The following is a 25313-nucleotide window of genomic DNA, read 5'->3' on the forward strand; positions in this document are numbered from 1 at the left end:
TTGTGAAAAAAGCCTTTTATTGCGATTGCTTTTGAATTAAACTGTTCTCAAATTTTGAAAGTGAACAACAGTTTACCACTTAATTGTAAAGTGAATTCAATATTCTTAGTTTGAGGTTTTTCCCCCAAGTGCTTAATGTAATTTTGATATTACACTAACAGTCACTAAATTTGAGGAAAAAGTGCTCTTGGATTGATAATAAAATTTTTATCACATATAAACTTAACATTTTCTCTACTTTAAGAATTGTGCAATAAAAAGAATTCACAATATTCCAATCAATTAATAATAACAATAATGTTAAAGATAAATTTCTCTGTTTCTGTTTTTAACTCAACCTTATAATTTCTGAAAATTGATAAAAAATGATTTGAACAAAAAGTATAGATGTTCAACGTTTGTCACAACAGGTGATAAATCAAGTCAATACTGTTTCTGTCATTAGTTCCTGTAACTTGATTCATATCCAGATAATCAATTGTTTTACTTTCGTATTAAATTTTTGCCAACATTCAATATTTTTCTTGCAAAGCTTTTTCTCATTTTTTTAAAAGAAAATGAGCACACAGTCATGTAATTTTTACAGTAATCTCTCAGTTGGGTTCATTTTCACTTTTAGTAATTTTTTTTTAAGTTAACATTCTCTAAAAGAGATGAATTAATTCCGTAAATTTCTAAAGAAACTGTGGTGCTGCTTTGGTAAAACAAGATAATTTTGTTTTAACAAGTGTTGATAGTGTAAATTGGCCAACCTGAAGAGTTTCTGTGGCCAATGTTTTGAGTTTTAGTTCATTATCAGAGCACACACATTCTGATTTTAACTGACTTCGCCATTCCTTTTAATATTGAGACCTTGACAACAAGACGGGTTGTAACATAAGATAAGAGAAAAAATGCTCAGATCTTGGAATTGAAAGGTTGAGAAATTAAACTGCTCAATGTTTAAACCCCCCCCCCCAACTGATTCCCATTTTTTATAATTGGCCTAAATAAAAAATCAATATTTCTTATTAAATTATTATCATAATTATTTAATTGATATTGTTTTAGTTAAATCATAATTTGAGTCAGATTGTTAAATCTCAAAAGGGGTTAGAAATTTCTCTGCAGAGAAATGTCAGCCTGCGACAAAAATCCATCAGGATAAATATGTGACATAAAGAACGCTGTTTAACAAATCTGAGTCTTTTATATTAATTTTCATGTTAACAGAGCTTTCACACAATGGCAAGAATACTTTGATTGCTTATAACGCCACTCCCAAAAAGTGTTCTGTTTCCTATCACCTTCTATTTCATTAATGAAAGTTGGTCAGTTGCGTCAAAAAAAAGGAAAGAAAGAAATTGAAGTAAAGAAAAGAAAGAATTAATTGAGGAGCCTAAGTTCAAAAAGAACCTTTAGGAACCCAGTTGCTAACCAATTGTTAAAAAGAAAAAAAGACACAATCCAGTTCCAACATGATAGACAGGTAAGAAATTGGAGTTAAAATAATTTATACTCAAAACAACGTCTTGATCACCTTCTTTTAAAAATAGTGAGGCTGAAAAATTAATATACTCAACTATTCAAATTTTGCCACTTAATCAGTGAGTTTGGATTTTATTTTTCTTTACTTCTCTCTGAAATATGGGTTTGTTAGGTGGTAGAAAACAGAACATTTTATGGGATGGCCTGAAAGGAAAAAAATGAAATAAAATATTGAACTCCACATCAAAACCTTTGCTACACAGACATTACATTCTTTACATTATAGCACTGAAAGACCAAAATATTCCACCACAAACACTTGGAAGATTTTAAGCAAGTCCTTCACAACGTTGTGGTCTATACTGTAGTCAGCATCACAGCGCTTGTGCCAACATGGTGGGAATGGTAGTGAAATCAAATGCAGTATTTTAACATCTAAAATGATAAAGTCAAATAAAAATAAACATTTTGCAAACATTGCACTTTTAAGTCCGAAATGGATGCAACAAGTCACTATGGCTTGATGACAGGGAAGGAATCATAGATCTTAAAAACAAAGAAGTCTTTGCTTCATTTGTGAGCTTGCTCTCACTGTATTTTTGTGGCTCCAATGTTGTGAAATTCTCAAGCAGATAGCAAGTAAAGTCACCTCAATATCAGTCACTAGTCTCTTTCAACCCTGTAATCCGTCAGAGTGACCAGCATCTAAATTCTTCTTATTTTTATAATACTCAGTAAAACTAACTACACACCAGGCTCGGGTTGTTCAAAGAGCAGATAATGCTATCCAACAGATAAATCGCTATCCAGTGGATAAGTGTTACCAAAACGTACTGCACAATCCACCGGATAGAGATTTATCCAGTGTATAGCGTTATCCATCCTTCGAACAACTGGGGCATGATCAACAAAGAAGTCATTTATTATCCAACTGCTTTCTCTCATAGGCATTTCTTTTAAGGCAAGAAAAGCCACAGAACAGAAATGTAGTTTGCGACAGGTCTCACATAACTCTCGTGTTGGATTACAGTACAACTAACTTCCCATTAAATAATGGAATTACAGTCAAGTCGCCGACGGTTCAACTCACCAACGCCAACTCATAAAATCGAGTAGAGACTCAATCCAGTACAACTTATTAGAAGTTATACATGTAAAAATGTAAACGATCTTTAGTAAAAAAAAAAACATTTTTTTACTTCCAACAAAGTTTATAAGGATCTCAACGCGAATAAAGCATGATAAACATCGCCAATTACTCTAGCAGCTTCAGACGCAAATGAGTTAAAAACTTCGTTGGACACAAAAAGAATTGCATTTTACTAAAGACCTTGTCTAGAAAGCTAAGTTTTCTTGAAAAAATCTAACCGATCGTCATGATGAGGCTTAACAGCGCTGTTGTCTGGCCACAACAACTCGTTCGCGTCTGAAGCTGTTATGGTAATTGGCCATGTTTATCTTGCTTTGTTAGCCTTGAGATACCTATAAACTTTTACAGAAATAAAAAGAATTGCTTTTTACTAAAGCTCTTGTCCTGAAAGCCAAGTTTTCTGAAAAAAATCGGACTGATTGACATGATGAGTCTTTACGGCGTTGTTGTCACACAATAAATAACTCGTTTGCGAGAAAGAAAAAGAATATATTTTTTTTCTAAAGATTGTTAACTTTTCTACATGTTTAACTTCTAATAAGTTGTACTGGATTAAGGACCAACACGCTGACGTCCCTACTCGATTTTAGACGTCGGCGAGTTGGCATTGCCAAGTTGAACCATCGCCGACTCGACTGGATACCAAACAATTAACAAATGGCAAACACCACAGTGTACACTATTGAGTTATGGATGCACGTGGGAGGTTGCTAAGCATGAAAGAGGCACAAGAGTCGCTCGAGGCGATAGCCGAGAGCGACTCTAGCTTCTTGAGTGCTTAGCAAACCTCCTAAGTGCATCCATAACTCAATAATGTACGCTATGATGTTTACCATTTGTTTTATAACATAACATTGATACATTGTAGCTAAAGAGTTCCCTTTTATTTATCAAATCTTACGTGACCAGAAAAAACAAGCGTGCATGGAAAAATAGTCTTTGCATTTGCTCATGTCAGCAGTGTACACCCATGGGCAAATGGAGGACGCTAAATTGACCAATCAGAGTGCGTGCTTTAATTTGGTTATGTTATAATGAGGGCTTGACACAACTTTTCAATGTCCTAGCTAAGTGGCTAGTGACAACTTGGTTACGACAATTTCAGTTTGTTTACTAGCCAAACTGGCTGGTGGAAATCGAAAACCACCAGCTAAAGCTGAATTTCTACTAGTCTGCGGCTAGTTGGGTACCGTTAGTGTTGAGCCCTGATAACTGTACAATATTGCAGGATATTTGTATTTGTTGTACTCTACTAAGAGTAGTTGGCTTATACAAACTAAGTTACCTCAGTTCTGACGATGAGATGGCTCTTGGGAAAGCAGCTTTGGGAACACTTAACAGGCTACAAATAGAATTCTTCAGAATTTGCCTTCGAGAAATCTAAGTCAACATGTACTACTTACTTCTTCGTAGGAAAGGTATGTGATCATCTTCTACAAGATATCTTCTGTCTATTAGTCCAGGAATGAAATATGGCTGTTGACGCCCTGTTCTCTGCCCCGTGCTCAGTAGGCGACGTTCTGGTCAAAGCAACAAATATGCAAAATGATTTTAATACATGTACACTTTAACTATTTGCTTAGTTTAGTTCTTGTGTCTTTGTAGCATTTGTTAACTGGTCTTATATTGTGTGCTTCTTCTGTTTCTTATATGCGCATTAGATTATATGCATATAGATTTAAGCACAATATAAATAATAAAGTATTATTATTATAGAAGGTTTTATTTTGCATTCTGTAAACCTTGACTTAATTTGTTACTGTATCTTTTCAGTAGTAGTTCTGCATCTGTTAAGTCTAGTGTAGTGGCAGCAAGTTCCAGACACAATCATCTTTTACTGCCTTGCTTTTCTTTGTTTCACTTTGTTTTGTCTCAACTCATTTGGCTTTGTAAAGTCATTGAAATAATTCAGGTAGGGGAACACATATGGGACCATACCACAAGTGACACTGGCTCCTGGAAGAGAAGCCTGACCCTAGTGGTGGGGGAAGAATGGTTTCAACTTTGCACCATCCCCGCTCTTCTAAACACAATGTCTGATTACATTTCATATACACTTTATAAATTAAATATCAGATACAATGAATATATGAACTTCATATATTCATTGTATCTGATTTATCACTTTCATGGGTTTATTACGAATCAACTTAACGGCCTGCTCCCAGTTGGCTTGTTAGCTCAATTTGTAGAGCGCTGCACTAGTATCGCAGAGGTCAGTGGTTCGAATCCCGTACAGGCCTGATTTTTTTCAGGTCTGATTTTCGCTATTGCATAAATAGCGCTATCTACTGCGAGGATCATGCATCATGCGTAAATTAAATATCTTGTTTGCGATCAGCATATTCAGATTGAAATACACTTACCAATCATCTGTAATCTCTCATATAAATCATTTGTTTCTTTAAAAGTGTTATAAAACACTGGGTTAGCTGCACCAATCAGATCTAAGAGTACCATGGCATTCTGTTAGAAAAAAAAAACAAACAAAAAAAAGAAAAAAAAGAGAATTGTTGCTACTAATCAGCATGAAGAGAATGAACCCTTCTGAGAACTGTGCTTAAGGAAGGGAGGGAGGGGGGAGGGGAGAGGGGAGAGGGGTAGGGGGAGTGGGAACTGCCAACTGAAGCTATTACTTTTCAGTTACCCTATGTCTATGGTCTTATGTCTAACCAAGATAAACATTTAGATTAAACATTATTAATGTTCTGTCCTTTTCCCTAACAAAATAAGCCTCTCTCCCCTTGGTTTTCTGCAGTGAATCATTTCAGGTGTGTCCATAAATGATTGAAAGTGACTGCCATGTAACAGGGCTCAACAGTAACTTTTCAACTTACTAGCCAAGTGGCTGGTGACATCTTAGATACTACAACAATGCCAGTTCATTTACTAGCCAAACTGGCTTGTGGAAACCAAAAACCACTAGCCAAAACCGAATTTCTACTATAGTCTATGGGTAGTGGGCTACCGTAAGTGTCGAGACCTGTACCTTAGATTATGTGCTAGGTATACTTTCGTCGAGTCTATATCCTATAAATCTATTTCTCTTACATTTCTAGCAAACATGTTCTGATTCAAGTCACCTAACCGTGACTGATAAAAAAAATTTAGCTCTCTCAAGTCAAGTTGAAATAGTATTGAAAAAAATCAGGAAAAATTTACATACCAATCACTCATGGGTATTTAATGATCTCACTCCTCCAAAAGAAAAAAGTTTTGAGGTAAGAATTACTTACAATTGTGTCTATCATTGTAGAATTTGAATTTGGTGGGTGAGATGTTTTGCTCCACATCTCTGCAAGATGTCGGGAGCCGTAAAGTGAGTCTGTATCACTCCAATCGACCCATGCTTCTTCACCATCAAAGAACACCATTTGCAATGTTGCATCTGATTGCTATTAAGAAAAAAAATTAAAAGATCTCATCTCTATTCCTCACCCCTCTTCCTGCTCTTAAACTCTTGTGCCTAGGGAAGCAGGGATGGTGCAGTGGTGAGAGTGCTTGCCTCCCACCACTAAGCCCCCGGTTCAATTCCTGGACCTGGTGTCACATGCGGGTCGAGTTTGTGGTGGGTTATCTTCCTTGCTCCAAGGGTTTTTCTCAGGGTCGTCCGGTTTTCCTCCCTCCACAAAAACCAACATTCCAAATTCCAATTTGATCTGGAGTTGAGTGTTTTTAACATGAGCCACCGGCTCAGAAGATTGGACAACCACTTCCTACATTATCGACTTTAAATAAATCTTTTATTTAGAATATTTATACCTCTCCCCTGTCACACTTTTTCCCCCCCTCACATTAGCATCTAATTTCTCCTTACAATTAAATCACCCCTAAATTACGCATTAATGGTCACAAGAATTAAGGAAATGATCACCAACTAAAGAAACTCTTGATTGTTGAACAAATTCACCTTGTCAGCTCCTTACTAAATGTACAGAGAACATTGGGGAGAATACGTAAACTGATGTTAGGGTGTAAAGAGTGAAACCTTCACTTGCTGCTTCTAATGCGAACATTACCCCAGAGGGCTAAAATCAACTTGAATTACAATTGTCATAATTCCTTACAATCCTTCTTTCTGCAATAGTAACTGGCTTCTAATTTCTCCTTGCGCTATCACTCTTGAATTGAACAGGTCATGGGAATAAAGAAAATGATCACCAATTCAAGAAGTTCAAGAATGTTCCATACAGTACCTCATCCTCATCTGCAGAAACATTTCCTTTTTGCTGTTCCCGTGCTTTGAAGAAAGGGGTAACAATTCTGGCAATTTCAATCAACATTGCACAAGGCATTGCTGAATCTGTGGCACCAAGAAAGTATCTGCCCGGCATGTATTTAGAGTCATAATGTGCAGCTAGGATAAGCCTTTTTTTTGCATTGGGGTTAAGTGTGGCCACCACATTGGTGAAGCGCTTGGTATTGTAAGGAGTGGAGGCATCAAATTCGTCCAATGTGACCGTCCAGTTGAGGTTTTCAAATGCTTTCTTTATAAACTGAAATGAAGTCAGAAGGGAAGATATCGTTAGAGATAAACTACGCTGTTAAAAATAATCTACATACTGGGTACCTCAAACTGAGAGTTTTTGTTGTTGTTATTGTAGTTAATCCTGTCCAAGAAGATTACAGTTTTAACTCATACTGTTAACTTTAATTGGAACAGTTCAGCTTCCTGCGTGGAGTTTTCCTATTGCCTTTCTCAGAAAAAAAGGTTTTTTTTTACTTACCATGTTTGTGATCCAAACTTAAAGTTAAAGAGAAATTTGAATAGGATATCATGTGTTAATAACTTAAAATGTTATTTGTCTTTTTTTCCTTCTTCTTATGACTAAAATTCTATTTCAGGCAAATAATTATGATTTTAGGATGCCAAATGGCAACTTTAGGAAAATTAGCATAGTACCCTGCATACCTACCAAAAACAGTAGAAACTTCAAATGTTATAATTTTCAAGTGTAATTGTAGTTAAATATTACACAAGGTTTTACAAATAAACTAAAAACAATATTACTGTAATTTCTGGCCGTTTACCCGCGGGTAATCTGTTGATTTTGCCTTAAACACGCGCCACTGCGGGTAATAGGGAGGTGTGGGTTATGTGACAATTTTGAAATCTAACCTGCATTTCCACCTCTCAAACATGATGCCAACTTGAGTTTATTTCATGCACAAGTAGCTGTGTGACGAACAAATTTTTATTGGCACGTGTGTAAACAAAACCTTGATGGTGACAAAAATAATCCAAGGGTATTCGGCCCATCAGTAACAAATTTCCAGTTAACACTAGCTTGAGCTGAAGAGAATTTTCCCATTTTAAGGGACTTGTCAAGCTCAGTAGAACCGGTGATATTGATTTTTTTGAGAAATCAACAATTCAAAATGGCATTGAACGATCGCTCACACAAAATACGGCCACGAATCGCATTCTGTCGAGTGTGAAACATTGTGAATTCTAGAGCCTTTTTGTACAAATTTTCTTTGCTTTTAAGGTGCGGGTTATCCACCAGTGCAGGTAATCGGTTGACTTTTTTTTCTGCCATATGTAATAATCGGCCGGTGCGGGTAATCGGCCGGAAATTACGGTACACTGTTTAGCAAAGTAGGAAGGCATGTTAGGTACTTTTCTGAGAAAAAAAAATAACACTTTATGCAAATCAATTTTCCCTTATGGCAAACCATATGGTACATTTAATAAAAAATTGAATTGTATTTGAATTGTATTTCAATAAATATGATGAATTACCCCTGACAAAACTAATAACATCCTGATGAGATCAAACAGAATTAGCAAAAACCTACATTGTCAATTTATACAATTTGACAAAATTGATAGGCAAGACTTGAAAAACAAATAATTATATTGCAAGCATTTTCATCAAGTTATTGTAATGTAATTCATATAATTCTGAGAATGTCCCTGCTCTAAACTTCTATACACATTTTGTTAGGACATAATCCATTTCTAAAGAGGTGATTTGATAACTGTAAACATGGAAGAATTTTGAATTCAAAGTTGTGATAATATACCATTCCCCACCCAATGTCAATCAAGATTTTTTTGTCAAACTATATTGTCTCTTTTTCAAATTTCCAGTCAGTTTCATGTAGTAAACAGCAAAATAGGATATCAAAAATTACCAAGCTTCCATCTTTTCATTTAATTTACATGGCATGCCAGTTTCCAAGCTGACAAGGAAACGACAAACCTTGTGATCAGAAATAAAGGAAATGAAACTATAAACTTCTTTATTTGAGTTTCTAGAAGTGATATTCTACTGTCTCATAAATTGTAATTAATAATTTCAGCAATAATATTTATTTCAAAGTGGAAATCTATTTTCACAGTAGTTATAGTTTAGAGTAATATCAAATAAAATTCATAAACTGATTCTTTTTCTTTGCGAATCAACCTCATATGAGAACTCGATCATTTATATCGTGTTTCCTAATAATGTTTCTATGTAATGGTTTCGAAAAATTAACAAAATTCTGGGATATCTTTTCTTAAAACGGCCCTTATCAGTAATAAATTTCATCTCCTATCAAAAACATACAGACTTGGTTTAATTTTGAATTTTAAACAAAAGAATACAGGAAAGTATTTTTTTTCACTACTTTTTTCTGCGAGGGGTTAATTTGAAAAGCCAGGCAATTTTGCGGCGCTTGTTTTCATAATTTGTTTATACGGTTACCGCTATGGGCAATTATCGAGAAGAATTGCTTTGGGGAATTCCATTCTTTTCAGAATTATCATTATTTGGACTTACACCCCGCGTGTTACTTTTTATGAGATTATAATCGAAAGGCCGAAATACTTTTGGAATGGAAATCTCCTTGAGTGCTTCTAATTAACCGCTATTTCAATATTTAGTCAAACCGAGGAAACTGACCCGAGGTAGAAAACCACAAGTAGATAGCGGTTGAAAAAAATTTATCTACAGTTCCAATCTAGCAATGTGATAAACAATGGTTAACATGCACAGCTGAACAAGATTGAAGTTGGCCGTTTTGCAATGCTTCCGAAAACAATTTTAGTAAGGAAAACTGTCAGCCGTGTAAATACCTGGAATATTGTATTACATTCGAATATTGGAAGCATTTCAATTTCAAATCCGATGCATTTAAAAAATCGCAACGCAGCTCGATTTGTTTGATCGCTTTGTTGACCTAACAGGTAGAGCAGTAACTAAGTATAAAGAACTACGATTGTTTGTAGAAATGAATTAAACAGGGTCCTATAGGGAAATAGATTCCCTCGAAATACGCTTCGTGAAATATGAGGAGCGCAAATCATAGCGTCAGTTCGAGTAGGAAAAGCCACATTTGGTTTTATCAACGGTCACTCCGCGAATGGCAATTAAGACAAGTGGGTCGATTGTTTACTCAAAAACGCTACTGAGGTGAGTCTTGCCGTTTTTCTCTTACCGTTTTGACTTTGTGATGCCCCTGTGTTCCTGGGTATCGGACGTGATAGAGTCCTTTAACGAAAGTATCACTGTAGAAAGCATCGTAATCTGTTCTCTGGGCCAAGTCGTTTAGTTTTGATTCAGGAAGAGATCTCGGCAGAGGATGTTCGGCGATTCTCTGATCAAAGAAAAGAATTGAAATGTAACAAAACAAATTTATGCAGAACAACTATCGATAAAAGAATAAAATCAACGATTGAGTTATGAATTCTCGTCGAGGAGGAAAACGTCGGAGACAGGCAGGCGATCTATACGAGAACTTACCTTTCCATTGCCTCCGCCACTACACCACGAAAATTTCGCGGAGTTTATCAAAATAAGCACTAAAGTCCACCACATTCTACGCTTTGCAGTATACGACGAAGGTGTCTCATTAACTGACTTACGAAACCATCTGCCCTACCATTTTAACATCTTCAAGTAATTGATTACAAAGGTTATTTGTCTTCTTATATCATTTGAGCGCAATCTGCCTCGTTCTGGTGCTGACCTGCTGAAGGCTACAGCACGCGCGCTTTCTTACAGAATTTCCTGTCTAGGAGGTTTCCTGCTTTGAATGTCGTATTTTTTATTTTCGTTTTCTTAAGGGTCATCCAAAGAAGAATCAGTTCCAATATTGCCTAGAATAGCCATTATTTATTTATTGAAAGGCATCAACAATTTTGCCGCTTTAATTGCGGTGACGCCTCCATTGTTTGGCAAAATCCGAGGTCGAAAAAGCTGAGTGCATGGTTCATTTATGAGATTAATGATTCTTTATTAGCTGTATTTGCTTGCGTGTATGATCGAGATAAATTCACTTAAGGAGGGTGAGAGGAAATTGAAAAGGGTGTTAATGGGTCAGCTGTTCTCTCAAGGTTGTCTTATTTTGCTCAATTGCATTGATTCAAGTCTGCCAAACATGGTAAACATGGCAAAGATGAAAGGAACTCTGTCATATCCGTTCGGGAGATCACCCCACCGCATGACGTCTTTTATGCAACTCGACATTTTTCCTTCCTTTTCTCAACGAGCAAGATAAAATAAAGTTTTGTTCAATGACAGAGTTGTCAAAAACTACCCAGTTTAAAGCCCTTAAGCACACCGTGCAGTTCCTACGGTCACCGTTACATGTCAAAAGAATCCAATGTTTTGGATACAAAACCAGCATTTTTCGCCCGCCTTCCTCCCTTTTTTTTTTATTCGACGTGGCAAGGAGGACCAGAGCTTAATTTAGCAGCCTTTTGACTGAATACCTTTGCTTGAAATAGCAATTCTAAAAAAACAGGAACACGAGAGATAGTCACGGAAGGCTGAACATAACAGGGGAAACCGTGAATCCAAATGTAGATATCGAAATGAAACGACGTTTCCTTCTCTCGGCCTATGGGTTAAAACTTGGCTCGCGTCGGTTCTTTGCTTTATCAGCGATTTTGATACATCCGCAAAGGAGCCAGCTTAGTTTAGTGCGACTTCAAAAGGATATGAAAATTGTTCTAAATAACTGTTTTTCTGAATGATTTTTGAAATTGCCAATTATTTATCGCATCTCATTAACGGCTCAAGTAATACTTCCTTATTACTAGGGATTGAATCACTGATCAAAATCTTCGCTTTACGTCAGCTATTTATCGCCCAGAGCTCTTATAACTTGCTAAGCAATGATCGTCAAGATCGATTTTTTGCTGAAATCACTAAAAAATTAAATGTTTTCGACTACCAGTAAATAGAAATACTGTGCAATATTTACTACGTGCACTACAAGCCACGAATTTCCAAATGACTTGTGTGAAATGCGTGTGTTAGAAACAATTGGCAAATTAGAGTGGGGTTTTCGATTGATTATCATCACCTTTCTATTGTACTGATGGAAAATCGTTTATTTCCCAGCCTGTTTGTCAGCTAAATGTTTATTTTTGATTCAGAACGTGGGGTTGTCGAAAACCCCTCTGCAGCAGATCAAAGTAGGTGCTCGACTCAAGTCATAAAATCAACAAATGAAATAAAATAAACTGAAAGAAAAAGTTGCTGCTCTATTCTAGACAGACGCTTGCTTTCGGAAACAAACATGAAATTTGGGCGGCACAAATTTCATTATTTTATGAAGGGCTGAATAGTACGCATTTGGAAACAAATGGGGTAATTCATTGCGGCTATAATTTACCGATGGACGACTATATATTCTCCATTTTGTTATGATGCATGGCAGATTGCTTCCTTTTAATTAAGATCGCGGGCTTGTTACAAACTATGCTGAAACAGAAAAAATTATGATTTAGACCTGACTCAGAAAATATGATTCTCTACCTCTTGAGCTATTACAATAATTTCCTAACAGATGCTTGCTCGCGACAAGCTGAGACACAGGCGGGACTCGTGTGACATGGTTTCACATTGCTCATAATTGTTGTTTTATACCGAACGATAAGCAAAAAATATCCAATTTTTTCTGTGAGCTGACTCGCTCCATGTCTTCTTTTCGAACCATTGGTAGGCTGAAAACTAAAATATTGGAGGCCAATAATGATTTCCGGACTAAAATCGTAAAAAAGAAAACCACCCCACCTCGAATTTAATTGAATTATTGCAAATTAAAACAACAGAAGGATGCCAAGGGTTGCAGCATGAATTGTCCAGAATATTATTGCATTTCTGGGACACAACTGGGGTATTTTTTTTTATTTTTATTATCATTATTACAATCAACCGGACAATCATACATTCGCCAATCTGTTAGTAAGCAAAATGTATTATTTTAAATTTTGACCATGAACCGGCTTAAGACTGTACCGTGTAACAGATCAATACACGATTTCGACCAAAATCATAAAAAGCAAACCTTTCTGAATCTCAACGAATGCTTGCTCGCGTGGACAAGCTGAAAATATGGGTGGAACGCATTTCGTCGTGTCGAAAGCTCACCAGTGCGTAAACTGGGTGTTTTATTGATTCGAATTACTGTTTTATTTTGCGACACACAATCATATTTCTTTTCAATTCATTTGTTAGCAGATTGTTTTCTTTTAATTCCAACTGTGGGCTATTATTGCTTGAACGCTAATTCCTCGCCAGGATCTGTTTTAATTATTTTCAACAATTCCCTAACTAAATTTACCCCATTGAAATAAAAAAGGCTTCAAACAATAATCTAAAGAAAAATAAACCATGATAAGAACGCTCTTTCAGTCATCAGTCTATTTTTCCTTCCGATGACAAGCTTTGAAATTTTTTTTCCGTCCCTAATTTTGTCGGCATTTTCCAGGGAATCAAAATCCTCCACGTACGTTCGTGCGGGATAAATCTTCATGAGCTATGTCTAAACCGGTAGAAGCGATGGTAGAAACCGATTGGAATTCATTGTCACCCACTGTTTCACATGAATATCCGCACGACAATATATTCAGTGCTCCAAGAAAACACATTTTTGAACAAAAGTGTGAATTAAAATAGACAATTCTCTGGTCAACAAACACTCTTGGGGAACTCTTGATTTTTTATTTGTTATGTATATGTCGCTGTATTTTACAATGATCTAAACCTTAATTCCGAATTTCTCGATCCAGTTTTGAATTCAGCTCAAATTTTTATGTCACTCCTAGATAAAAAAAATTAATTAAGCACACCGTTGGACCTAAAAATTGTGCATCTGCTCGCCGTTTTAGAACACCTGAATGTATGTCACCTCTTCTTTAGTTAGTATTCACAGGGGGAAAATTTTTCGGCTGTTAAAAGATTTCAGAAGACGACGAATTACGTAAACAGGAACCGTACCATACAGCAGTTGTACGGGAATGAAACAATTGTGATAAACATACTATTTTTTATACTTTTGCTGATTTTTTTTTTAGAACAAAATGGAGGTCGAAGGAAATATGTACGTCGAAACGACACAAACTTCACCATGCTAGACAGAACTCTGTAGCGACGCAGCGACTTTAATTTATTTTAACTCGCGTTTAGTTAGAAGTATACATATGATCTTTTGCGTCCATAAAATTCAATGACAAAAATGACAATTTACTATTGGAAAAATTGATCGTAGCATATTTTTTTTTGAAAAATGATATCCTTCGCGAAAAAAAAATATCTTTGAATAAGCTCAGTTTCCAAAATGACTGGTTCTAGAGCGCACCATTGTCTTTACAATCTTCTTTCTTTACCGAACAGTTTGGGACAGAATATGCCATAAACGAGGCTTTATCATGGAATCGTATTTGAATTGCAATGAAAAGTAAATCGGCGTTATGAGATTCTCCTACGTAGATGGGGGAACAAAGTTAAATAAACAAACTCTTTTCATTTGGTTTCTGACGCAAGGGTTGAATTTGATTGCCCGTGCAAAATATCCGGCGCAGATAGGAAAATAACAAAATTTTCGCCGTTAGGTTTTAAGGAGAATGAATAAAAACATCAATAAATTGATTGTCAAAGTGAGAGGCCTTTTAGATGATAAATAATATAAACCGCCCGTCATAATATACGTCATGCATGATATTTCCCCCAGCTTGATTCATCAAACTGTGCTATATACATGAGCCCTTGGCTCGGGAGATTGGGTGACCACTCCCTACGTTATCGACAATAAATAAAGGTCATTCACAACTCTAAGTTAGCTTTTAAAAAATGTCAGAGAAATATGCCTTGAAAATATTGAACTGAATTTTGTAATTTCTAAGATCATACTGTTATCCTGTTAACTTACTTTTTCCAAGAAAGGATAAAGTCTGTTTTCTCTTGGATTTTTTTCCCACTGTTCACACTTACTTTTGTTGTTGCTGATGTTGTTTTTCTTTCGAAGAATTGTCCATTGGACTTTTCTAGACGCTCGACGCGTAATTGTCCTTTTCCAGAAGGACACGTATAGCTGAGAAAATACATCTAAAATAAAAATGAAAATTAGCCTAAGGAGGGTACGGATTGTGAGATAGTCATATAGGATATTCTCTAGATTTCTTTTTTTCGTTCTGTTTTACTTTTCATCTTTTTTTAGCGCGGCCGTGCTCAGATCCTCTTTTCTCCTCTGACTCTTTACCACAAAGTTCCTGGCTTCCATCTATCAGAAGACTGTTATATTGAAAACGTCGCCGAAACCTGAATCCATTTGTTGTGTAGAGGAAACAAACCTCAGACCTACAGATTCCACATTCGATAAGAAAACTAAATTACACGTTTCTTTCTTTCAACCATCTTTCTCATTTTCAAACCTCTCTGAGCCTTCAGTGGCCATTTGCAATTATTTTACAACAGCTTGTGGATTTTTTCCTTTTTATCATTCCTTCCGAGTTAAATGTAATAAAATTAGCTATTATAGTGGCAATAAATTAGAAAAAGAGCACATAAATCAGAAAAGGTGCGAGCCAAGATCCCTTCTTTAGCAAGGGCAATATTTTTAGAGCAGAATTCGAATTTAATAGAGATCACATCACACGCGGGGCTATGATTCCACTCATGATTAAGCTGTGAGCTTTGCAAAATTAAAGCTCAGCCGTTAAAGTTCTAAGTGCCATCTGCTTAAAATCCATAAAGATCCTCGCTCACTCTATTTCTTTTCTTTTTTTTTTTTTTTAATGTAGAATCCAGGTTTTCGCATGTCTTTCAGAAAAAGGTTTAGCTCGTTGAGAAGACGGGAATATCATGCTGAGTGGGAAGTAACACAAGACAATTGTTTCGATCTTCTATTCGACCAAACTAAGAACATGAGAGAAACATACTGCTTTGCAATTTTATGACTTCTTAGAGATGACTGTGACCTGTACAGAAGAGATTTCTACTTGTGAGATGATTCGGATATTTGATATTTCAAATGAGTTCGAATGCGGACTTTGAGAAAACGCGTTTGTTCCACTGACATGTAGAGTGATAATTAAAACGATTGTAGCAATATTTTGTGACGGTTTTACCGTGCCGATTTTTTGACATACTTTCTCGCAAATAGTCCACGAAATCCGCGAAAACACCACACAGCAAGGTAGTAAAGAAAGAGGCATTCTCATCGCTGTTGAAAAAACTTGGTAGTGAAAGCTTAATTTATCTGAGCTTTCGGTTGTTAGTGGGTGGAGAATTGTTGACTTCCTGGCAAAAAGCCAGCAACATCTGTGTGTAAAAAAAAAAAAAAAAAAAAAAAAAAAACCTGAAAAACAACCATAAAAGCAGCACTGGAGAAAATCAGGCGCGAACTGATTATTTTCCGGTGCTGAAAATCGTCAGTCAAGCGACTTGAACCGATTTAACTTTGAGTCAACAGAACCAGACTTCGGTTGTAAAATGTAAATCAACTCTATTACTGTAAGATCTATAGCCTAATGATGAAGTTTTATTTACGAACAGAAGAGTGAAAAGGGAGAAAAAAAGGTAAAAATAGAGAGACAGAACAAAAACAAAAAAAAATGACCTTCCTGAAACTTCCATTGCCTTTTAATTTTCAATAAGAATCATAACTTCCTTCAAGGTTCTCGACGCTTGCCATTTCGGTCCTTCGCTTATCCAGTGCAACTTTACGTTCTATTCAAATTTCCTCAGTTGTCTGAAAAGTAAAGGATTCAAAACGGATTATTTTCAAGTTAGCTGTGGAGTTCTTCTGGAACTCTTGCTTCTAGCATCCGGCAAAATATAAATATCTTTGCAGGATATTTCACTTGAGGTAAACGACCACAATTTTGTCGCTTTCGTTTATGACTTTAGTTGTTTTCTTTCTTTCTAAATACTATCATCACTCTGTCGCCCGGCCATCTGAACTCTCATGGGAAAAATTTCCCTTCGCTACAGGCAGTAAAGTCGGAACCAGAGGAAATCTTTTTGTATTAAGATTAATTCTAAGGAAAATTAGTGGAGGGAGAAAATTTTCATTGACATTTTAAATGTGTACGAAAGATCCAAATTCTGAGGGTGAATTTTGATTATAAGACGCAAACATGCAACTGGAAAGCTTTATTCATAAATCAATGCATCCGAAAGGTTGCTGAAGTATGGAATAACGAGTTCTTACCTTTTTGGTACGATTAAAATTTTCAAATTGTTTGCTATCCGGTGGAAAATGTCTACGCTAGTGTCAAAATCTGCATGATACCTCACCTTGGAACGGTTGATTTTAGAGGGCACCAAGTGGGCTCTTTCATTAATTCAAAAGAGAAACAATTTTGAGAATTCTCTGAAGTTGAGACCTACTTTTCCAGATGGTTTTGGCCATTGTTTTAATCAATTTTGTCAAAATTGTTTGTCTTTTGAATTAATGGAAGAGCCCACTTCTTTTAATCAATTTTTTTTTTTTTTTGTTTTTTCATTTTTCAACAGGGCCCACTTTGATCAGTCTTTTCTTGCGATTGAAGCAGCGATTCTCTGCAAATATTTTTTCAGTTATCTTTGTTATCAACTAATATACCAACCATGCTCATCAAAGATACAAACAAGGAACTTTTTGCGCCTAATTGGAAGGGAAGAGACAAAATAAAACATTCGTCCCTAATCAATTATCGTTATCTTTGCTGGTGGTTTTTACATTAATATCGTTGATCTCGAGTCCATAATTGTGGCTTGAAGATATGTATAAGACCATGAATACTCTTGGAGGGATTCTGTAGATTATTTTACTATTGGTTGTGACCTTTTGAAACTGATGGTCGAAAGTTTCCTTTATCATAATTAGTTTATTTGGAAGAATGTTTGATAAAAGATGCTAAATCCTCCGCGAGCCCTAAAACGAACGAAATGATATATCATTATTTAAAGATGTTGATAGGAAACAAAATAGATGTGTGAAGGAAAAACACTATCTAAGCTAACTTCTTTTTATCATTAAGAGATCGTGAGAGTCGTTAATCTCACTATGTGATACATAATATTGTCAATATAAATCAGATGGGATAGAATGACAAATAAATTCTGTGAACGAAAACACGACAAAGCTCAGTCTAAACTATGGAAGGATCGTGGAAGCAGGAGAATTTGTTTCCTCGTAGTGTTTTCCTTACAAATGGAAAGTGCTGGCCTGTTTTGTATCATCTCTTCATACATTCCTTCCTATTATACAGTTTTATTGAAATTATCCGAGGTCATGGCATTCAATCATTAAGGCAAACCCATATGGCCTATCAACTTCCTTTGAGACTGTTTTTAAAATAATTTTAGAAAGGCATAAATATCGATCCCTTATTCGTCTTCACCCGAATGATTTATGATGAAAAAGATCTGTAAAACAAACTCCAACCCCCAGCAAACATTTAAATTCATCAGCAGATATGTGAGCCTCGCCCATTGTAAACTGGAAAAGGGCATTTTCTTTACCTTGGGATATTACTTTGGATACTAAATCAAAAGCATGTTATGCAAAGGATAGATAAATATATTTTTCCTTTTTTTAACATAGGTTAGTTCTTACAAAAACTGAAAAACCTTTCAAACCTTCATGGTACAATGTTTGTGCTTACTTCATTGTAAGTAACAGGAACGATGCCAGGGGTAAACTACTATTTCCCCATTTAAAAGTCCTTTTGAAGCAAAGCTTAGTTCATAAAGTTTTCTCAAAAGTCCATATAATGTTACCTGAAGTTCAAAATTGCTGGCCACACCACCTGTTTTTGGAGTTAGCAGTATGGCTGACATTCGTTTTTGGAGATTCACACGACATCTCACGGGCATTCAAGAAGAAAACTAAGTTACCAAAACGTTAAACCTTGCCACATTGCCGTCGAAAACAGGTCGCCAATTTGACGACTTACGCTGAAACTTTAGTCGCCAAAATTCTCTCCTAATCCTCGCCGAGACCAAGTCGGTCACAGCTTGGAGCGCTAGATTTTGGCCCAACACCACGAGACCTTTAAAAAGAATGAAGAAAAATAGATGTCTTTATTTCAAATGTTGAATCACTGAAACCATGAGGCCAATAATTACAAACGCAATAAGAGGTCTTATTTTCTAGTCTACAATTCAATCAGTTCTCCTTTAATCAGTTGGTGATATAATAGTGTATTCTCTGTAGCCAGATTTTGTATTTTTGGTTTCAGTGCTGTTGCGTTTATCTACGAATCGTCGATAACGTTTTCTTTTAGAATACTTTAATACTTTGAACAATGTTTTCCATCGTCAAAATTAGAGGGTCCTTTGACCACCTCTGATAATACCGGAGCTCACAGCGCGTGCGCAGCGGAACCTCATGCCGAGACAATTTACCCTATCACGTGACCGTGTGACCGACCTTACGCACAAGGTACCACTTTAAGCATGCACGAACAACTGTATTGCAGGCACAAGAAGGGGAATACGCGATAATACACATGCGAACTTGCGTGTGTATCTAATAAATCCTATGCAAACACAAAGAAAGCGACTAAATTTGGTTTGGCCGTGTTTAAAGGTAATGGTTTAAATTTTTAACCCAGAATTCATCGATAAAAACCAATGAGAAAGGTTTTGTTTAAAATACAAATTAATCTTGCGCAGCTTGTTGTTTCAGTCCTTTCCGCGCGGGAAAATGTTGGAATGTATGAATTAAAATCAATTTTTGGTGGTGTATATTATCTCTAACCACCTCCACTTCGGTGAATAGTTAACAACTCATTGGTTTTTATCGGTGAACTCTGGGTTAAAAATTTAAACCATTACCTTTAAACACGGCCAAACCAAATTTAGTCGCTTCCTTTGTGTTTTCAGGGACTGCTTCGTCGTTAATTTGAGTGATTTCTTCGATTGTCACGGATGCAAACCGGGACGCCATTTTTTTGCCGAGTTGCTCTGAGGTAAATAGCATAGGATATTCGGAGTTTGACTAGCCAATCACAGCGCGCCTTCGACGCTATCCACTGTTTTAGTATATATTAATTGTTAATTATTAAAAACTAGATCATTGGATAATGCAATTCAAGACTTTTTATTGGCTTAGCCATTATGGTATATCAGCCAATATACCATACTCTACAAATATGGTAAGCGTACGTGTCAGCTTAAAATTAAAAGGGAGCTAAAAATCTAATAAAATTTAATAATTTAATTTAACGTTTTTAATAAAACAATTATTCCACTCGCGCTTGTTGGATATGAGATGATTATAGCCAACTTGGCGCTACGCCTCGTTGGCTATCTATCATCTCATATCCAACGCGCGCTCGTGGAATAATTGTTAATTAGAAAATAGCTGTCTCATGCACAAGGACTGGGAACTACCGAATTCACGAATTTGATTGGCTGAAATCAATATTTAAAGCGGTCTAGATTTTCCCATCTAGACCGGCATCTAGACCATCCTCGGAGACCCAGGGGCAGTGAGTCGATTTCAAGTTAAGGGCAGAAGAGCCCCTGGGGACATTGTCTTACAAGACTAGTTCCAAACGGTCGCAGTCATTCTGGCATCTGATTGGTGCCAGAAAATCTTTGTGTTTTTCTGCCCAATCAGAGTGAAGTGTCGTTTGGAGTCCTTTCATGTGTATTAACACGCACATCTACAACAAGCTCTGTTGCGCGCTATGTTTGTCTCGGCCGTGCGACGAAGCTTTGCCCGAGGTGAAAAGTTTCAGTCTCAGCACACAATGTAAGAGAAATCGATCAGATTGTCCGCGAAATCTTACCGGAAATTATACCGAATACTTTCGCAGGTATCACAAGAGAACGTGTTCAAAAGTTTGCGAGGTTCGTATAAAACATAATGGTTGCAGGCATTGATATGTCGCTTTAAACGTTAGATGAGATGTAAGCTTAAACTTTCAAGATTTTTTGTATAATTTGCTGTCACTGAAACTTTTCCAATCCCGTGAAGCCATTTCGTCGCAAGGGCCCCGCAGGTATGTCGAGCAACTGGCGCTTACGCATTTTTTTGTGCACGCCCGGCCAAAATCTAATCTAATCTTCGCTTGAAAAATTAAAAATAAAAGCTAAACGTGGCAACTTTTGTTTATTAGATGTGGGTAGATAACCCTGTACTAAGCTGACATTTACAATAAAGCAAGCCCGCCCTTTCCATCCAATATTTCTTGGTCTTTGGTTTTGTTTTCCCCGATGAAAGCAGCATCGATTCCAAATGATCAAAGGTAATTAACTTGGTCTTCAACAATCGATAAAAGAGGTGAAATGACAATGACCAAGGGACTAGAAGAGAATCCGTGGCCTTTCGAGCTCAAGAATTTGAACACTCAACGCAGCAGTTGAAAGATTAAACTTTCTCCAAACCCCTTCGGTAACTGTCCGAAAACATATCTCCTTTCCACGATGTTCTCGATGATTAGTTTTTGTTCAGATTTTAATTAGATAACCGGAAACACAGCTAAGCTTTCTTTAAGCGCTTGCTGAAGGTCGTCCACGTACTTGACGTTATCTGCAAGTTTGGCGATATTGTAAAGACTTTACTTCAAGGCAACGATTAGAGTTTGGCGCGCACAGAAAGCTACGCAAGCATAAGCGCCAGTTGCTTGACATACCTACGTGGCCCGTGCGACGAAATAGCTTCACGGGATTGGAAAAGTTTCAGTCACAACAAATCGTACAAAAAATCTTAAAAGCTTTAAGCTTACATCTCATCTAACGTTTAAAGCGACATATCAATGCCTACAACCATTATGTTTTATACGAACCTCGCAAACTTTTGAACACGTTCTCTTGTGATACCTGCGAAAGTATTCAGTATAATTTCCGGTAAGATTTCGCGGACAATCTGATCGATTTCTCTTACATTGTGTGCTGAGACTGAAACTTTTCACCTCGGGCAAAGCTTCGTCGCACGGCCGAGACAAACATAGCGTGCAACAGAGCTTGTTGTATACGTGCGTGTTAAAACACACGAAAGGACTCCAAACGACACTTCACTCTGATTGGGCAGAAAAACACAAAGATTTTCTGGCACCAATCAGATGCCAGAACGACTGCGACCGTTTGGAACTAGTCTTGTAAGACAATGTCCCCAGGGGCTCTTCTGCCCTTAACTTGAAATCGACTCACTGCCCCTGGGTCTCCGAGGATGCATCTAGACCGGTCTAGAAAAAGAAGGTACAAAGAATATAAAAAAATTTGGCAGATAAGACACAGCCATGTAATAAACATCTTATTAACCGAGCTAGGTCGGTCTGAACGGGAGAATCTTGACCTCGGTCGCTGGTACAGACCTCACTGCGTTCGGTCTGTACTGGCGACCTCAGTCAAGATTCTCCCATACAGACCTCCCGCTCGGTTAATACAAAATAGGGAGTTTAAGCAAATCACTACGGCTGGCGCTGCTACGGCTATCATGGTTGACGAGGCTTGGAGAGAGTACGTCGCCGTAGCCCGCCAAAATTCAACTTTAAGCAACGCGGACTACAAACCTAGTACGGCTGAGAAGTTTAAAACCAATAAGCGTCTTCGCGGTAGTTTTTGCCCGTCTAAAAACTCAAAATAACTTCGTTCAAAGAGACGAGGGATTCCGACGTTTGGAAAAAAAATTGTAAGCGATCCTGTGAACAGTGAATGAGTGAATTAAAATATTTAAGCTTACGTGTTGTAAAATTGCCAGTTTGGAGCGTATAAACACCAAAGCAACGTTTCTACACGGTCCCTCATAACCCTCGTCATTCCTCAGCTTCAGCTATTTGAATTTCAAGTAGTCTTTCAGGTTTGAAAAGGAAAAGTTAGACTTTCTACTCATGTATTTCTCCTGGCGTTCGCTGCGTTCTCCATGTGCACACTGCTTCGATCCTTCGACAAACCCGGCTGCAAAAATAAAGGCAGATTCACTCGGTAAGGGACAGCAAGCTTGATAAATATTCAAAATAAGCTATTTTTAAAGATGTTAAGTGTATTTCAATAGTTTAAGTTGCTCAGGAGAATGTATAAAGCGAAGAAAGAAGCGAGATAAGTTCACGTACCACAGACTACGCCGAAACCTTCCCACTCGCGTAGAAGGATTTCCCGCTACGGCTGGAGGGAAACCACTGAGATGCGCAATGACTCGTTTCTGGACAATTTTACTTCCGTATGATGCACGATCCTCGCAGTAGATGGCGCTATTTAAGCAATAGCGAAAATCAGACCTGAAAAAAATCAGGCCTGTACGGGATTCGAACCACTGACCTCTGCGATACTAGTGCAGCGCTCTTACCAATTGAGCTAACAAGCCAACTGGGAGCAGGCCGTTAAGTTGATTCGTAATAAACCCGTGAAAGTGATAAATCAGTACAATGAAATATATGAACTTCATAATTTCATTGTACTAATTTTACTTCCGGTAGCCGTAGCAGCGCCAGCCGTAGTGATTTGCTTAAACTCACTTATAGCACTCAAGGGAATGCTACTTCCAGTCACCTTGGTCTTGTAAAATGTCAACCTTGTTTCCATGGTGATGCTCAATACTTTCAACGTCCAGTACTTCGTGTAAGATCACTTGGCGAACGAGAGGTCATTTGTCGAATTATCGCGGCTATAATGGGGTAAATTTGCGTTCAACATGGTAGAAATGACTCAAGTTTTAATGGAAAGAAAAGCAGACTATAGTCAGGTATGCCGTTAGAATTGAATGTGTCAGTTGGCACTTCATATGTAGCTTAATTTCCTGTGACAATCCATGAGGGGCAACCATGGTATGCGTTGGTCTTGTTTCAATCGCACTGACCGTACTGAGTTAGCGTTATTGTAACTCGAAATCCGGTGAAAAAAACTACTTCTGTTGCTTATCATGTTTTTTTTTTATGTTATTTTCTGTAAAATTTAATTTATTACTCTCCCGGGAAACCCATAAAGTGATCGCCAATTTCGATGTGTTTGTGCGGCTTTCAAAAATTATTCGTCTTTGGGAATTCGGATCGTCGTAGCCGGGAAGATAGTTGAAGATTTGGTAAATTCATGTTGTATTTTATTTCTGTCCAGTTATCGTAGAAAACTTATGGTAGAAAATTCCTGATAGATGTCCACCTTACCCAAGGAAATGAATGATGGACGCTAAATTAATCGCGAAAATTCTAGTGTCATGTCGCTTTCCCAGATGAATCTGCGATTAATCCTTGTTTGCTATTGTGGACGATTTTTAACTTGTAAAATAATAAGACCGCGCGATCTAAAACGTTTTTTGATTAACTGAAGGTTATTCTTTTTATGTGAAAGATTTTGTCGCATTGAATTCCGCCTCATTTTACTGTTAATAAAACTAAAAGGTTTCTAATATTTTTTGTTGATATTACAAACATTGCCCTTGATTTGAGCGTCAGGTCTTCGTGTCACACCACAATGACTAGCGTATTCAACTATTTGATTTGGCGAACATCCATAACACCAGTCTTAAAAGACAATTGAAACAAGTCTATATATCAAAAGTTAAAAGTTTGAGTCATAATAAAAGCAACGAAATCCTCTTCTTAATCCTTCACTGAAGTTGCTTAGGACGAGCCAATGGCTTTGTCATGCTAATTTTCGCCACACTGTTCTTGCCGCAAATTCATCTTTTGAATTGAAGTGCTATGTAATAAAACCCTCATAATTTATCCTCTGAAGCCCGCACAGTTGAATTTATGGAGTTGTTTTCCCTTATAGCGATTTGTGAGCGTTGTCTCGTTATTATTTGAAATTTTACAAATTTCTAATTGCTTTGAACGCCTTTATCAAGGGTGAAACTTCATTTGCATGCGAGAATGACCTGACAGCGATAAGTCGAAGATGACAGCACTGCGAGACAGATGGTAAACAAAAGATTTTCCACACAGGTGTCTTGGAAAACAATTCTTCAAGAGAGGGTTGTTTTGTTTAAAAACTGCAAGAACTCTACTCATTTCTATTTTTGCTTTTGCAAAATTTATTACTGTATAATTTCTTCAGAGGATTGCATACAGATTTTGACTTGAGATTTCCAGAATTTCTGTTTACGCCTCGAAATAAACTAAAAAGCATTGATCAATGAATAAATTATTCCTGTAAGGTACAAAGTGTTCTCACAACTTTATGCTGTACTCGTCTTTCTTTGTTAGTCTTTTTTTTTTTAATTTTTCTTATTTGCAATTTTATCCCAACTAAACAAATACATTTACTAAAACAATAGTTATAACATAACCAAAGTAAAGCGCACGATCTGATTGGTCAATTCAGCGTCCTCCATTTGCCCATGGGTGTACGCTGCTGACGTGAGCAAATGCAAAGACTATTATTCTGCACGTGCTTGTTTTTTTCTGGTCACATAAGATTTGTTAAATAAAAGGGAACTCTTTTGCCACAATGTATCAGTGTTATGTTATAAAACAAATGGTAAACACCACAGCATACACTATTGAGTTATGGATGCACTTGAGAGGTTTGCTAAGCACTCAAGAAGC

The 25313-nt window shown here is 36.9% G+C and overlaps 2 protein-coding genes and 1 long non-coding RNA gene across 6 annotated transcripts in view; 1 reads left to right on the top strand and 2 right to left on the bottom strand.

The window, feature by feature from the left end:
* LOC111338232 (glutaminyl-peptide cyclotransferase) lies at positions 1–10547 on the bottom strand. The gene is made up of 7 exons (XM_022944672.2): positions 10348–10547; positions 10043–10201; positions 6814–7113; positions 5854–6012; positions 4984–5083; positions 4021–4137; positions 1–1902 (listed from the first exon to the last, which is right to left on the bottom strand). Exons 1-7 carry the CDS (start codon positions 10420–10422, stop codon positions 1748–1750), a joined length of 1065 nt encoding a protein of 354 aa, XP_022800407.2. The 5' UTR covers positions 10423–10547; the 3' UTR covers positions 1–1747.
* LOC111338244 (uncharacterized) overlaps positions 9776–25313 on the top strand; it is a 27806-nt gene continuing 12268 nt past the window's right edge. For 3 of the 4 annotated variants that reach the window (XM_088725996.1, XM_088725999.1, XM_088725997.1), the window contains exon 1: positions 23369–23512. In XM_088725996.1, the coding sequence (XP_088582122.1) occupies positions 23462–23512 (51 nt within the window). In that variant the 5' untranslated portion in view covers positions 23369–23461. Of the gene's footprint in view, positions 10018–23368; positions 23513–25313 lie in introns of those variants that run through there. The other variant, XM_088726000.1, reaches the window with a different exon arrangement.
* LOC148729281 (uncharacterized) lies at positions 16459–18935 on the bottom strand. Its single transcript, XR_015989063.1, has 3 exons — positions 18601–18935; positions 17048–17752; positions 16459–16585 (listed from the first exon to the last, which is right to left on the bottom strand). It is a non-coding gene; the product is annotated as an uncharacterized LOC148729281 (long non-coding RNA).

This window comes from Stylophora pistillata, chromosome 6 (genome assembly GCF_964205215.1).
Source record: "Stylophora pistillata chromosome 6, jaStyPist1.2, whole genome shotgun sequence".
NCBI lineage: Eukaryota > Metazoa > Cnidaria > Anthozoa > Scleractinia > Pocilloporidae > Stylophora > Stylophora pistillata.